Source organism: Mus caroli, unplaced genomic scaffold, assembly GCF_978045245.1.
Source record: "Mus caroli unplaced genomic scaffold, Mus_caroli_1 scaffold_2, whole genome shotgun sequence".
NCBI lineage: Eukaryota > Metazoa > Chordata > Mammalia > Rodentia > Muridae > Mus > Mus caroli.
In genome coordinates, this window is record NW_028227257.1 from 115773764 (window position 1) to 115787937 (window position 14174).

Consider the following 14174-nt stretch of genomic DNA (forward strand, 5'->3'; position numbering starts at 1 on the left):
CATGGGGTAGTCAGGAGGTTGAGGGGGCCTTTCCTGCTCGCCCATCCTTCAGTCACCCTTCCTGGGTTTTTGCTCCACCGAATCAGGTTCACTGATGCTCAGCCAGGGGTTATACGGTACTGGATGTGGGCAGGAACACCCTCTAGAGTTTGATCCAGTCCGCTGTAAGCACGGCCACATGGGGAGCAACGGAAGCATCCTTAGAGAGCCAGCCCTGGCCTCCTCCAGATCCACATGTAAGAGGCATGCCCTTATGAACAACAGCCTATTTAGATAACATGGCCCAGTGAGATGCCACAAAAATCACTATATGGGGAGCTGCTAAAAACTAGATGATAAGAAGGAAAGTTCAGCGACAATCCTGACTGGCTTTGAGCGTGTGCTTTCAGACACCAGTGGCTTTGTATCTCGAGACTGCCATATTGAATCAGTTCGTACTTGGAATTTCTTTCCCTAGTGGAAAGTTGTCTGTACATGCACCTTTCCTTTCCTTTTATTTATTTATTCATTTTTTATTATTAGATATTTTCTTTATATACATTTCAAATGCTATCCCGAAAGTTCCCTATACCCTCCCCCCACCCCGCTCCCCTACCCACCCACTCTCACTTCTTGGCCCTGGCGTTCCCTTGTACTGAGGCATATAAAGTTTGCAAGACCAATGGGCCTCTCTTTCCAATGATGGCCGACTAGGCCATCTTCTGATACATATGCAGCTAGAGACACGAGCTCTGGGGGGTACTGGTTAGTTCATATTGTTGTTCCACCTATCAGGTTGCAGACCCCTTCAGCTCCTTGGGTGCTTTCTCTAGCTTCTCCATTGGGGGCCCTGTATTCCATCTTATAGATGACCGTGAGCATCCACTTCTGTATTTGCCAGGCACTGGCACAGCCTCATACGAGACAGCTATACCAGGGTCCCTTCAGCAAAATCTTGCTGGAGTATGCAATAGTGTCTGGGTTTGGACATGCACCTTTCCTGAACAGAGATATTTTTGAGTAATTATATTTAGCACGGTGGAAAACAGTTTCAAATTGAATGCCAGGAAAATAAGTTGAATATTTAGTGTGCAGAATGCTCACAGGCTTTGCAGTGGATGGATCTGCTCAGCAGGGTTTGATTAAGCCAAGATGACTTAAGCTAGGTTGCTGGAGTACAAGTGTAAATAGTGAATAAATAGAAATATTTCCCAGACAGGGAGGATGCTTGCTAGAACAGGTGGGAAAGACACACCACAAAACCTTGAACATTTGAACATCCAAAATATTCTACTGAAAAGGAGTTCCTTGAAATTCAGGTGGAACATAACTAAGGATTTTCAAAAATACAGTGGTTTTTTTTTTTTTTTTTGGTTGTTGTTTTGTGGGTAGAACACAGATGCAAGTTCCAGGTGGAGCTTTACATGTGACCGGAAAGATGGCTTTCAGGGACATGTTATGCTTTTCCTAGGATCATAGTGACCCAGTCCATCAAACCTTAATTGCATCCTGGAGAGCCACAACCCTTGTCTGATCACTCCCTCCCCCAAGTCCATAGCACAGATCATCCCATCAGCCTGAGATTAGAGTTACAACATATGAGTTGTGTTGGGCACACGTATTCGGCATACTGCCATGTGCTTCCTTCATATGGGTTGCATCTACCCAAGGCTGGTGTCTTTGTGATCACTACCAGCTCTGGTCTGCTTCTCCTCGTCCATAGCTCTGAAGAAAAGAGATCCCACACAATGATTGTTGAATGAGTTCTTACAAACACTGGCCTCTGAATAACTACTTTTATCATTGTTGATTTCAAAATGCCTGGCTTGCAAGGTCCTAGGGTTCCATTAAAGCCAGTGCCAGGACTCTAGCCCAACATCACTGAGCTGGAGAGGGGGAGTTGTCATATTGAAAAGATAGCTGGGGATGGGTGAGAGAGTGCTTCAAAAAGAAGTGACATAGCCCCAAGAAGAGGGTAAAAGTTCCGGATCCAAGGTGAAGGAAGCTTGCATTGTGTCCTACAAATATTTTAATTGCTCTCTGTCTGCTGTCTACCTGCCTGCCTGCCTGCCTGTCTTTCTCTGTCTCTGACTTGCTCGGTCTCTGTCTCTCCATCTATATCTCCATCTGTCTCTTTGTCTCTCTGTTTCTGTCCCTCTGTCTCTGTCTTTCTCTTTCTGTCTCTCTGTCTCTCTTAGCTCAGACCGGCCTCAAACATACTTTGTATCTAAAGCTGGCCTTGCATTCTGGATCATTTTGTCTATACCACTTTAGTCCTGGGATTACAGCCATGGGCTACTATGCCTGGCTGTAAATATTCTTATACAATTTTTCAGATAATGTTTTAAGTCCCACAAAGCAGTTTATTCTGTGGAGATATTATAGTTTTATTGTCAAACACATGCCATTAGAATTATGAATAATGCTTTGTTGGCCACATCAATTTCTAAAAGCCATTTTCTAATGTTAGCAAAAAAAAAATTGACAATTTTTGCTTTGACATGATATTGTTGGGTCAAAGGAATGAACCTTTTAATCCTTTCAATAAATATTCACCCATTAATACACAGAATACTTTTTCTTCTTATGTCACTTTTCTACTGGGAGAGAGAGCTTACCTCATTGTGATATAATAAAGTGTACTTAAAAAAAAAAACGATAGGACAGAACTGGCATATTGTTCTCTACTGCATTTGTTTGGATTACTGCCATGTGTGGTTGCTAATATTCCTATGATAGGAAATTTTCTGTACGGCATTCTCTGCTTTTCTCTTGGTATGTTTCCCCATCTATGCTATTGCTCCATTTTCATGTACATGCTTATCTTATTAACTTAATACAGATAATAGTTGATCCTGGGAATTCTAATACAGAGCACAGCTTGGGGAATATTATGTTACTGAAGTTGGACATTGTGTGTTCTAATATCTCACTTCTGATTCACAGAGTGTTCACAGAGTGGGCCTTTGCTTCTTGTTCACATGGATACTCCTAGTGGGGTATTGTCCTTGAGGCCATTTAGGGACAAGGACTCCTTCTGCCCATGGCCTTCCTCTCCTCAAAGCCTGTGTAGTTGTTTTCATTCCGAGGGAGGGTGGTGACAGACAATCAGGGCATGTGGTAGAATTTTATGGGACAGATCAAGAGACTCACTGTTCCACAGGCTTGTGTTCTGCTGACTAAAACTCAATTCCATGGCCCCACCAATGGGAAGAGAGAAAAGGGATGAAGGCCATGCAAATACCTAGTTAGCCCTTGCCTGAGCCTCCGTACCTGAATTAGGAATATCTTTCCAGATAGCCTGACTGTATTCCGGGTCTCATGGTCATATTTTAATGTAGAATAACCCAAATCTCTTGGATTATTAACAAAATCTAAATATGGAAAGGAAAATGTAGAACATTGATAAGAGGCTCATAGCTTTAATAGACCAGAAAGGTAAAGAAAGGAAAGAGTAGTGATTGAACAGAACTTAGTTTAGATGATACAGAAAGGATAGTAGTTGTTGAATAAAGAGACTTTGGTACCCAAGGAAAGTGTGGATGCACAGCAGTCAGTCAGCATGTAAGAAAATGAAATGCACAAGGAATTGTACAGGGAATTTATGCCCAGTCAACACATTTGATGACTTATAAGAAGGACATTTGAATGTAGTAGCTAATAAAAACTCTACCTATAAAATAGAAAATATTTGAAAGCCATATACCTGATATGGCCTTTCTTTCTCTTCTCTCCTCCCCCTCGTCTCCCCCTCTCTCTTTCTTTTTTCTTTCATCACTGTTTTTCTTTTTTTCAAAACAGGGTTTCTCTGTGTAACCCTGGATATCCTAAAACCCACTCTGTAGACCATGCTGGCTTTGAACTCAAAGATCAACCTGCCTCTGTCTCCTGAGTGCTGGGAATAAAGTAGTGTGCCGCCGCCACCTGACTACTATTTATTTTCTGCAACTCAATAGAAGAAAGGAATCAGAGTAAGAAATGAACTGCACAAAGTCTCTAAAGACACATGACCATCTGATAGATGTGTATAGAAATCAAAAACTCTGTTAGGTGCTGTCTCCCAGAAACCAGAAGCTGTCACTCTGGACCTGATATAGACAAAGTGAGAAAGGCCTCTATTCTGATGCGGGAAGAAGGGCATATTAATAAGCATTATGAAAAATGGCACTGTTTCTAAGGAAATTAAACACAGAGCTGCCACATGACCCAGTGGACAGATACTCAAAGGAACTGAAATCACTGTCTCGTATAGAGATTTGTAGTTTCATTCACACTGGAATGAGCCAATGATATGGAAACTGCCTGTGTCCTCCTGATGGGAACAGAAGTCAAAAAGAAGCTGTGGTGTTAATGTACACACACACACACACACACACACACACACACACACACACACACACATGCTCATAATGAAATATTATTAATCCTTTAAAAGGAGAGGAATCCTGGGTTGAGTGTAGTAACTTTGTCTGTAATCTCAGCATTTGAAAGGCTGTTTTTTTTTTTGTTTGTTTGTTTTTTTTTTTTTTTAAGGATGTTTAGAATTACTTTGGGAACAAAAGTCTTTATATGTTGGAAGAATTGTTAAAGTTGTGTTAAGGTGTGGTAAGATCCATGTGAAAGTGGGTGGCACTATTCTAAAGGCTGTGGGAGCTCTGAATTGAGGTACTAAGATCTCCCTCCCTCCCTCCCTCCCTCTCTCCCTCCTTCCCTCCCTCTTTCCCTCTGTTTCTCTGTTTCCCGAACGTGGGTACAGTGGGTCTAGCTACTTCCAGCTCCTGTTGCTATGACATTCCACCAGGGTAGTACAAATCTCTTGGGATTATGGACCAAAAAGAAACCCATCATTCTTTAAGTTGCTTTTGACAGTTGTTTTGTCATAAAAAGGGTAACCAAGACAATAAGTGCAAATATCTTAGCTTGTTCTCTTGTTTCTCACAAACACAGGTGATTAAAGTTTACAGTGAGGATGAAACCAGCAGAGCATTAGAGGTGCCCAGTGACATCACAGCCCGCGATGTTTGCCAGCTGTTGATCCTGAAGAACCACTATGTGGACGACAACAGCTGGACCCTTTTTGAGCACCTGTCTCACACAGGTTTAGGTAAGGACACAGGATCTCTATCTAGTGGTTTTCCTAATGGCTACACAACCTCCCTCATGGAAAAGACTTTCTTCCCCTGCAGAAAAGCAGACAGATTATGCTGAGGAGTCCAATCCTATTTTAGGGCCATTAGTTTGTGGACAAAGAAGGCACAAAATAGAAACAAAGGTAGAAATGCTGTGAAATTGTCATCTCTATTTAAATCATGATGGTACTAATAAAAGACTATCTTAAATCATGACGGAGATACATCCATGGAACCATATCATGGAGTTAAGTTGCATAGGCAAATCTCATAAAAACAAGAAAGGCTTTCAAGAAGTCAGTAGAAAAAGATTTTGTTTCATCTTCTTGTGAGTTGGTTGGGAATATATGCTCTAATTTTTTCCTTTGAGAAATAAATAGCATTTTTACATCCAAGACTTAAAAATAGTAATCTTTTTCAAATATTTAATGGGATGCAATTCTTTTTTTAATTAAATATTAACAATTTATTGGCCTCTAGAGTGGGAATAGGGTTTGGCAACAATTTTATTTTCTTCTTTCTTCTTCTTGTGGATACTAAGGCGGGAAGGAATGCTTTTGTGTCTTTAAGTAGATGAGAAAGGAAGGAGTAAGTTGTGATGAGCTATTTCATTCATCCAGTTTTGTGTTAGTTTCATATGGTTGCCATGACAAAGTTGGTTGCTTAAACAATGCTGTTTACGGTTTCACACTTCCCGACATATGAAAGCACTACTTTTGGGTGAAATCAGGGTTTATGTTCTTCCCTTGGAGGCTCTGGGATAGCACACTCACCTTTCCACTCTCGGCTTCTTTCCAGCTTCTCCTAGGCTTCCAGTATTCCTAGGCTTGAAGGTCCATCACTCTGATTATCGTTCTTGCTCAGATACCCTAGTTCTCATCTGTCTATGTTGAGTCTCCTGCTTTTGGCCCAGCAATGTTTAGGGTTTCCTATATCACCTACAGCAGGGCCATCATTTCAGATTTCTGACTTAATCATACCTGCAATGCCGCAGACCCTCTGGGTCCCTGTGTCTGCGTGCAAAGTCTCATGGTAGTCTTTTGGGGGAGGTGCTCAAGGTGCCACCAATTGCTTCTCTTTTTATCCTAGAGCTGTTACTAAAATGTCATCAAAATGGTTTCTCATAGCTTACTGTTGACATCCAGGTTACTTCCAATGTTTAATTTAGAGAACTGTAGAGAAATTTTATACTGCTCAGGACAGTTTTCACTTTCTGACATAACTACCGAAGCATAAAATTTTACCTTTACTTCATTTGTTCTGGGGTTTATAAGCCAATGAAGCATTCCAAAGCCAGGCCCAGTTCTGAAGAGAGCTCTGCTTTTTCCTCATGAGATGAAATTGAGAAAAATGATAAAAACAACAGAGATTTGGGTGACTGGATTTAAGAAGACTCTGGGGTTGGGGAGGTGGCTTAGTTAGTAACATGCTTGGGGTAATAACATGAAGATCTGAGTTTGATCCAAACACCCACTTAGAAATCCAGATGTAATAACCCCGTTACTAGCTAGGTCCAGACAGCAGATCCTTGAAACTTGCTGGTATAGATTGTTCTGCCAGCTTTAGGTACTATAAGAGGTCATCTTTGTTTTTTTTTTTTTTTTTAAGAGGACAGATTCATACTCTCTCCTTGATCAGTGTGCATTTTGCTTATTGTGCTTACACATATATGCTGTTGTGTGACTTTTCCTGCATAGACGTTCACAAATTTCTCCTTATCCCAGAAAATGAGCCGGTCATAGACAAAGTATAAGTTCCACCAAAGTTACACTGGGAGGTCAAAAGAGTTGTGCTTACTTACTGAAGTATGGGTCAGGGTTACTTACAGGAGCAGAAGTGTGGCCAGATGCATAATGAAGAAGCTGCAAAGCCTGACACTCTCTCTATGACTTGCAAGGAACTTGACAGATCATAGTGTCTGGTCCTGGCAGCTAAGCCAGTCAGTATCTTCCTGTCATCCTAGCCAATCAGACTCCCCTTAGTTTCTCACTGCTTTCTGGACCTTGGGGCAACACATGGGGTAGGGGTGAGTTGTGAGTCTTGAAGGTTTCGGGAACGTCCCCAGACTTGTGAGTTGTTTATTTCCTGAGCCTCCAGAGCCTCTTTGCAGGAGGGGACATTTCAGTTTGGAAGAAATTGCTATACAGCACACTGGCACAGACAGAGTGTCCTGAAGACCCCTGGGGACAGACACCTGTATTGTTGCCAGAATTCTGGAGGTGGGCCTGAGTTGCCTCCACTAAACATTGGCTTTCTCCATAGCCCCTTATGATGAGAGCTTAACTTCTACTTCTGATAACTAATCTACAAGAAGGCTAATTCCCAGTGGATACTTGCCATATTCCAAATAATTCCATTACCTATTCATCACTTAATTAACATACTATATAAATGCTGTATTTTATACTTTTATCTTTTTTTTTCTTTCATCTTAGGATACTTTGAAAACATGTTTCATTATAGTCAATATAATTTATGCCCGAGAAAAATCTTCAAAATTCAGAAATGAAACTCTTTTCTGTAAACAAGGGCACCATGCTCACAGAGAACCGGCCAAGTATTTATACTAAGGAAAGAAATGCATTTTTTAAATGCAGAATCTTAAAATAGAGCCTTTGAAATAATTATGAGCTCCACACTAAGTTTAAACTTTTAGGCATTGATATGAATGTGCTTCTTCATGACTTCGTGCATTTTCTAGATATTACTGAAATAAAGTCAAAATACCTGAATATCACCTCCTGGATTCATAAGTCACGTGTCAGGTCAGATGCGATGAGGAAGACCTTCATTGTATTATCTTTCACCTTTATTATAACCTGGGTTACATATCCAAAAGAAATAGCTGCAAGCACTAATTTTACTAGAGCACTAAATGATTTAATAATAGATGAGGAGGCTGAAATAGTCCTTGGGGATGTGGTCTGTGGTCTTCCTCAGCATCAGATCAGCAAGTGTATCTTGGTCATGTTTGCACTGGAGACCCTTATCAGTAGTCCCTGCATCTAACTGTGGTTGGTGCAATGAGTTTGTGTTTGTTCCCAGAATAGGCTATAAAAGAAGGAGGTAGTAGCTGTCATATCACACACACACACACACACACACACACATGCATTAACACACGAAAGAAAGGCTATGGCTCTATGTCAGAAACCAGGACCTGGTGCCCACTAGGCAAGTTCTATACCAAGAGCAGGTATTCCTCATCATGAAAAATATTTCTAAATACAAGAATAAGCAGCTCCCTGTACATAATTGGGAATCAGAAATTCCAAATTAAATATAAATAGTTTCACAACATTGAGATGACTTCTACTAGCATTTTAAGACGCTAAATATTTTCTCTGCCTACTCACTCCATCATTTTCACTATGTAACTCAGGCTAGTCCCAAATTTGCCATCATCCTCCATCAGCATCCCCAGGCCTGGGATTACAGGTGTCTTCCTGCACATTTGAGTTTGTGTGCTGTCTTAATGCGGTTATTACTTGTATTCGGTTGAATAAACTATTTTAGCTCACTGAAATATGGTTTGTGGGGTTTGTAGGCCTCACCTTTCACTTGTAAATCAGGAAATCTCCCCCTCCCCTGGTTGCCTCTCCTGAACACTTCAGCTGCTATTCATAGACAGCTTTTGTGTGTGTGTGCCTTGAAACTTTGAACCCAGTATCAATGCTTCATTCTGGTGCCAGCTCACTAGTGGGTTCTTTTTCTGTCAGTTAAAGGATTAAAAGACAGAGCTGGGGACCACTGAGTCTACAGGGTTTTAGGTTTTTATCTGGTCTTAGGGTGGCCTACAACTTGGTTCTCCAACCCTTTATCATTTAACATTGTCTGAGGCACCATTGTGAGGCAGAGGGGGGATGAGTCTCTGTCTCTGCAGCTGCTGATTGGCTGGGCTGAGACTGGGTGCTGCCACGATTTCTGCTCTTGGCAGGTAACAGCTTCAGAGAGACCCACCACATGCAGGGAGAAAGAGCTTTGCTCAGGAGGAACAGAAATTCACCCTGGGGAAAAAAGAGCCACAGCAAGAACAAAGAGAAGCATGGTGTGTTGCTGGGGTGGCTTCTCCCACCCCAAAGCCCAGAGCCTCAAATATCCTGTGCCCAAAATATATACTCCTGAAAATTTTAATTGGCTAAATCATTGAGATCAATTACCTGACCTCATTCAGGCTGATGTCTTTGTATTGCCCAGTGGTGGAGTGTAGTATGATCGGGTTCTGATAATGCAGTTTTACTGATATGAAGTTTAAAATGTCACTGTATCAACACACTGCAATAGTCCCAGCTCTGTACTTTCCTTTCCAGCCACTGGATGTCACTATAGTTCCCCAGATGGAGCTCTCTGCTGTCACAGTGGAGCAAGTGAATGTGTGTGTGTGTGTGTGTGTGTGTGTGTGTGTGTGTGTGTGTGTGTGTGTGTGTTGGGTGTGGCATCAGTTTCAACTCCTCTGGAACTTAATGGGATCCATGTTTGCTTGCTCCCATTTGGATGCCTAATTGAAGCTGTGGTCGAAGGCAGCGGCAATTAATACCATACCTTGAGCTCATACCTACATGGTCTTCAGAAAAAAAAAAAAAAAGGATTAATTGTGTTTTAGTATCGTTGCTACAGCGCCTGAGATTTCCATTGTGGATACTACTGTGGAGTGGCTTTAATAAGCAGAATGAATGGCCAGAGGCTTTTAATGAAACCATTTTTACAATGTGCAGTCATGTCCACACCATCTCTCAAAGCCAGGAGGAGTTGTGCAGTGCAGGTGGCTTGCTGCTACCTGCTCTGAAGCTACGACCAGACATTTTTTTTCCCCTTTTGTTTCAAACAAAAGAGTCTCAGCATTGCCCCAGTTGGCTGGAGCCGATATGCAGTTGCCGCTGTCTGTGCTGTTTATAAGTTAGCAGTTTGCAGAGTTCTCCGCCCAGAACCTCAGTTAAAGCCCAGACATGTTAATGTCTGGACGTGTTAATGTCCGGACATGTTCTGGACATAGCATCATGATCTCCTGTGCTCTCAAAAGTGGTGTCTTGCTGGAATATATAGTCTGTCCCCAAATGTGAAAATATTTTACTGGAAAAAAGTAGGGATAACATGTGAATAAAACTACATGTGGGTTCCTTGACAGGTTCTCAGAGCTGTCTGAATTCCTGCTATCTCCCACTTCAGGTATTATGGTAGTCTCATAGCCCTCTCCCAATTGTGTACCAAGTTTATCCATCTGGGTGTGGACTTTAGTCTTTATAGGTTTTTGTTTTTGTTTTGTTTTGTTTTAATTTTATTTAATCTTTTTATTTTTACACTCCTGATTTTATTCCCCTCCCAGTCCACCCTCTGACTGGTGCCCATCCCATACCTCCTCCTTACCCCCTGTCTCCATGAGGATGGCCCCACCCTCCCAAACCCCCACCCCACCAGACCTCTCCACTCCCTGGGGCCTTCAGTCTCTTGAGGGTTAGGTGCATCTTCTCTGTCTGGGACCAGGCCCAGCATTCCTCTGCTGTATATGTGTTGGGGCCTCATATCAGCTGGTGTATGCACCCTGGTTGGTGGTTCAGTGTCTAAGAAATCTCGGGGATGCAGGTTAGTTGAGACTGCTGGTCCTTCTACAAGATTGCCCTCTTCCTCAGCTTCTTTCTGCTTTTCCCTAATTCAACCACAGGGGTCAGCGGCTTCTGTCCATTGGTTGGGTGCAGATATCTGCATCTGACTCTTTTAGCTGTTGGAGGGCAGACATGCTAGGTCCCTTTTTGTGAGTGCTCTATAGCCTCAGTAATAGTGTCAGGGCCTGGGGCCACCCCTTGAGCTGAATCTCACTTTCGGCCTGTTGCTGGACCTTCTTTTCCTCAGGCTCCTCTCCATTTTCATCCCTGCAGTTCTTTCAGACAAGAACAATTATGGGTCAGAATTTTTACTGTGGGATGTCAACCCTGGAGGTGGGGCTCTACAAGTTCCCTCTCTCCTCTTGTAGGGCATTTCATCTGAGGTCCCTCCCTTTGAGTTCTGAGCGTCTCTCACCTTCCAGGTCTCTGTTACATTCTGGAAGGTCCTCCCTCCTCCTACCTCCCGAGGTTGCCTGTTAGTAACTGTTCCATATACTTTTCCAGTCCACTGGAGATTGCATGCATACAAGCTTTGAAAGAAAAATGAGTCTTTCTGCGGGTATAAGTTGCCGTTGTGGGTCTGAATTAATGTATAAATTATTTTGGTTTGTTGAAACATGAATTTAAAGGCCTGTGAACCTTCAAGATAAAGTGCCTCAATTTTTCTCTGATTTTCCTTAGGGAGTTAATATGACTGGGGATTTTCTGGGGTTTCTTGGTGGTCTTAAGTAGCACCCTTGGGTTAAGAAGTCCTTTAGAAATTGCGGCCCAGTTTATTATTTGCTTCTCTGATTCGGGTTTTGTTTTGCTTGGTCAGAGACTGTTCATTTTGATCTGGAAGTAAGATTGACAAAATACAGGTGGTTTCAACCCAGCTCTGGGAAGTACGAGGGACTTTTGTGGCCTGAGGTTTTCTTGCAACAATGGTGTAGGAAGACTGTTTCCTGGGTGCATTAGAGGTAAAAGGCACTTTGTTTCTTCTCTTATCAAGTGATGAGAAGAACAGGGGCTCAGCTTCTATTTGAGCCCAAATGCATCGCTTTTAGTGGATTCAGGGAACAAATCCAGGCAGAAGGTCACAGGTGAGCTCTTCCATTCTTGGCGGATTGAAGTTTCTTAAAAGACTTTGAACTTAAATCAACAGTTTCAGAAGACACTTTTCCTCTTTTCCTCTTAAAGAAAAAGTTCTCGAAAATTAAACGGAAAACAGAACTACTTGGTAACATTTTTTTTTCCTAACTGCAAGATCCTGCAGATAAGTTAGAAACAAAAATAAAATGTAAAACAACAGGAAGTTCTTATTTTTGTTGTAAACATTTAAAACCCTTTGGAGCTTTTCTTCCCCTTTCATTCTCTTACTGGCTGTTTTGAAGTAATTTAAGGAGGCATGCCTGCAGGGTTTTTGTTTTTGTTTTTGTTTTTGTTTTTTTTTTTTAAAAACTTACCTATGAATGATGTTTGGGGATTACAATTCACTTTCTGATATCTGAAAGATAACTTCAGAAAGGTTTTTTGTTTTTTGTTTTTTTAAAAAATAGGCTTAACCAGTTATTGGTTAGGTATTTTTAAAGGTTGGCAATATATCATTTGGGAGTGAAATTATTTTTTTCAGCATGTGTTGATTGCTTTTGTGTGTCTCTGACCAAATGCCCGCCCACTTAACACAGGAAGTCTTTATTTTGGCTCATGGCTCTGGACGGTTCCATTCATGGTCATTTCTCCCATGTTTCTGTGCTGTAGTGAACTGGCTGTCATGGCTGCAGGAGCACATGGAGAAGGGACACAAAAAGGGACCAGGGGCAAGATAACCCTCCTGTTCCCAGTGACTTGTTTCCTCCATCTTTGTGACACTTTCTAACACTTACTTCCAAAGTCTCCCAGAATAACCCCACCAACTGGAAGATCAATTGTTCAACTCCTGAGTCAGTATGGATCATTTCATAATCCAAACCCGGCTCCAACTGTAACAACTTTCAGTAACATTTTAACAGAGTATTTAAGCTGATTTTTATGAAGTTAAAAAACAAAACAAAAACAAAAACCAGGAAACAAGGTCTTTAAAATAATAGAGAAGGATCTGTATGAATGAGCAGCACTTATGGCTGTTTCTGGAATGGCGACTCAAAGGTCGGAGTTCATTCTGGGATTTGAGCACAGTATCAAAAGTTATGTTTTAGAGAATTAATGGGTTCTTTTTTTGTACTTAAAAATCTGGAGGTACTTAGATGGATTACTTAGTTGGCTAAAATTGGTTTGGCTTTAGTAGATGAAAGAGGACAGTTGTGAGACAAATTCACTGGGTGCCATTGGAGCCGTTTGTCTCTTTGCATTGTTAGGTCTTGGTAGCATGGATGCGGCGGTGCCTGGGCTTTCACACTGGTGTTCTGAATGCTTCTCTTTCTGTACACATGACCTGTCTTTCTTTCAGGAGGACTATACCTCAGCATCTCGTGTCTTTTTGTTGAATGGAATGCCTATCCACGCCTGTATTTAGTGAGCTATCTCACTAACAGAAAACAAATGCTGCAAACTGTGATTAGCTGATCATCAGTGGTCCATGCCAGGGTTATGTAGATCTCTGGACCTGTAGTCCTTAGTGGGATGAAATTGACTGGGGGATGGCATGCAACAGTGCACCTAAATTGAGATGCTCAGTTATGAATGTATAAAGAATATCTAATGTGCTATATTTTTTAAAAGCCAAATTCCATGGTGAGAAAACTTCATTGTCAGTCTTGTATATGAGGTAAAAATAAACATAGCTGAGTTCAGCCCCATGACATTTTACAGGCTTTGTCTTTACGATCTGGAGGCAGGTCATTTCTTTAAATAAATAGGACAAACATTTTGCTTTCTTAAATACAGTCTTAAGCTTTGATTGCCCATTGATAGCATTTTTCTTAATATTGTGATGATATATTTTTTAACTTCATTGTTCACATTATTGAAATATTCAGTGCTATAGATCTGTAAAATTTCCGGAGGTATTTTTTTGCTTATCTTTTCTTTACAAAGTTATTTTCTGGCTGTGGGGTATGAATATTTGTATGTGTGCATGCGCTACTCAGTGACCATACCCACCACACTATATTATTTAGTTTCTTATTCATGGTGGCTATTCAAATACAGCTTGATTTTTGTTTTTTGTTTTTTTGGTTTTTTTTTTTGTTTTTCAAGACAGGGTTTCTCTGTATAGCTCTGGCTGTCCTGGAACTCAAGCTGTAGACCAGGCTGGCCTTCAACTCAGAAATCCACCTGCCTCTACCTCCCAAGTGCTGGGATTAAAGGTGTGTGCTACCACTGCCCAGCGTCAGCTTGATTTTTTTTTCTAACCCATTTTGTATTTGACTTTGAACACATCCAAATACAAATGATGTAAACTAGTTCCATGGAAGGTTAAAATTGGATAACTCAAAATCCGACTTTTATTTTTATTCTCTTTACTTTCAGAACATGATTGTGTGTT

General features: G+C 41.3%; 1 protein-coding gene across 3 annotated transcripts in view; it reads left to right on the top strand.

Moving 5' to 3' along the window:
• Grb14 (growth factor receptor bound protein 14) overlaps positions 1 to 14174 on the top strand; it is a 117146-nt gene that overhangs the window by 70434 nt on the left and 32538 nt on the right. For all 3 annotated transcript variants that reach the window (XM_021185074.3, XM_021185092.3, XM_021185083.3), the window contains one exon: positions 4927 to 5083. In XM_021185074.3, coding sequence (XP_021040733.1) covers positions 4927 to 5083 — 157 coding nt within the window. The remainder of the gene's footprint in view (positions 1 to 4926; positions 5084 to 14174) is intronic.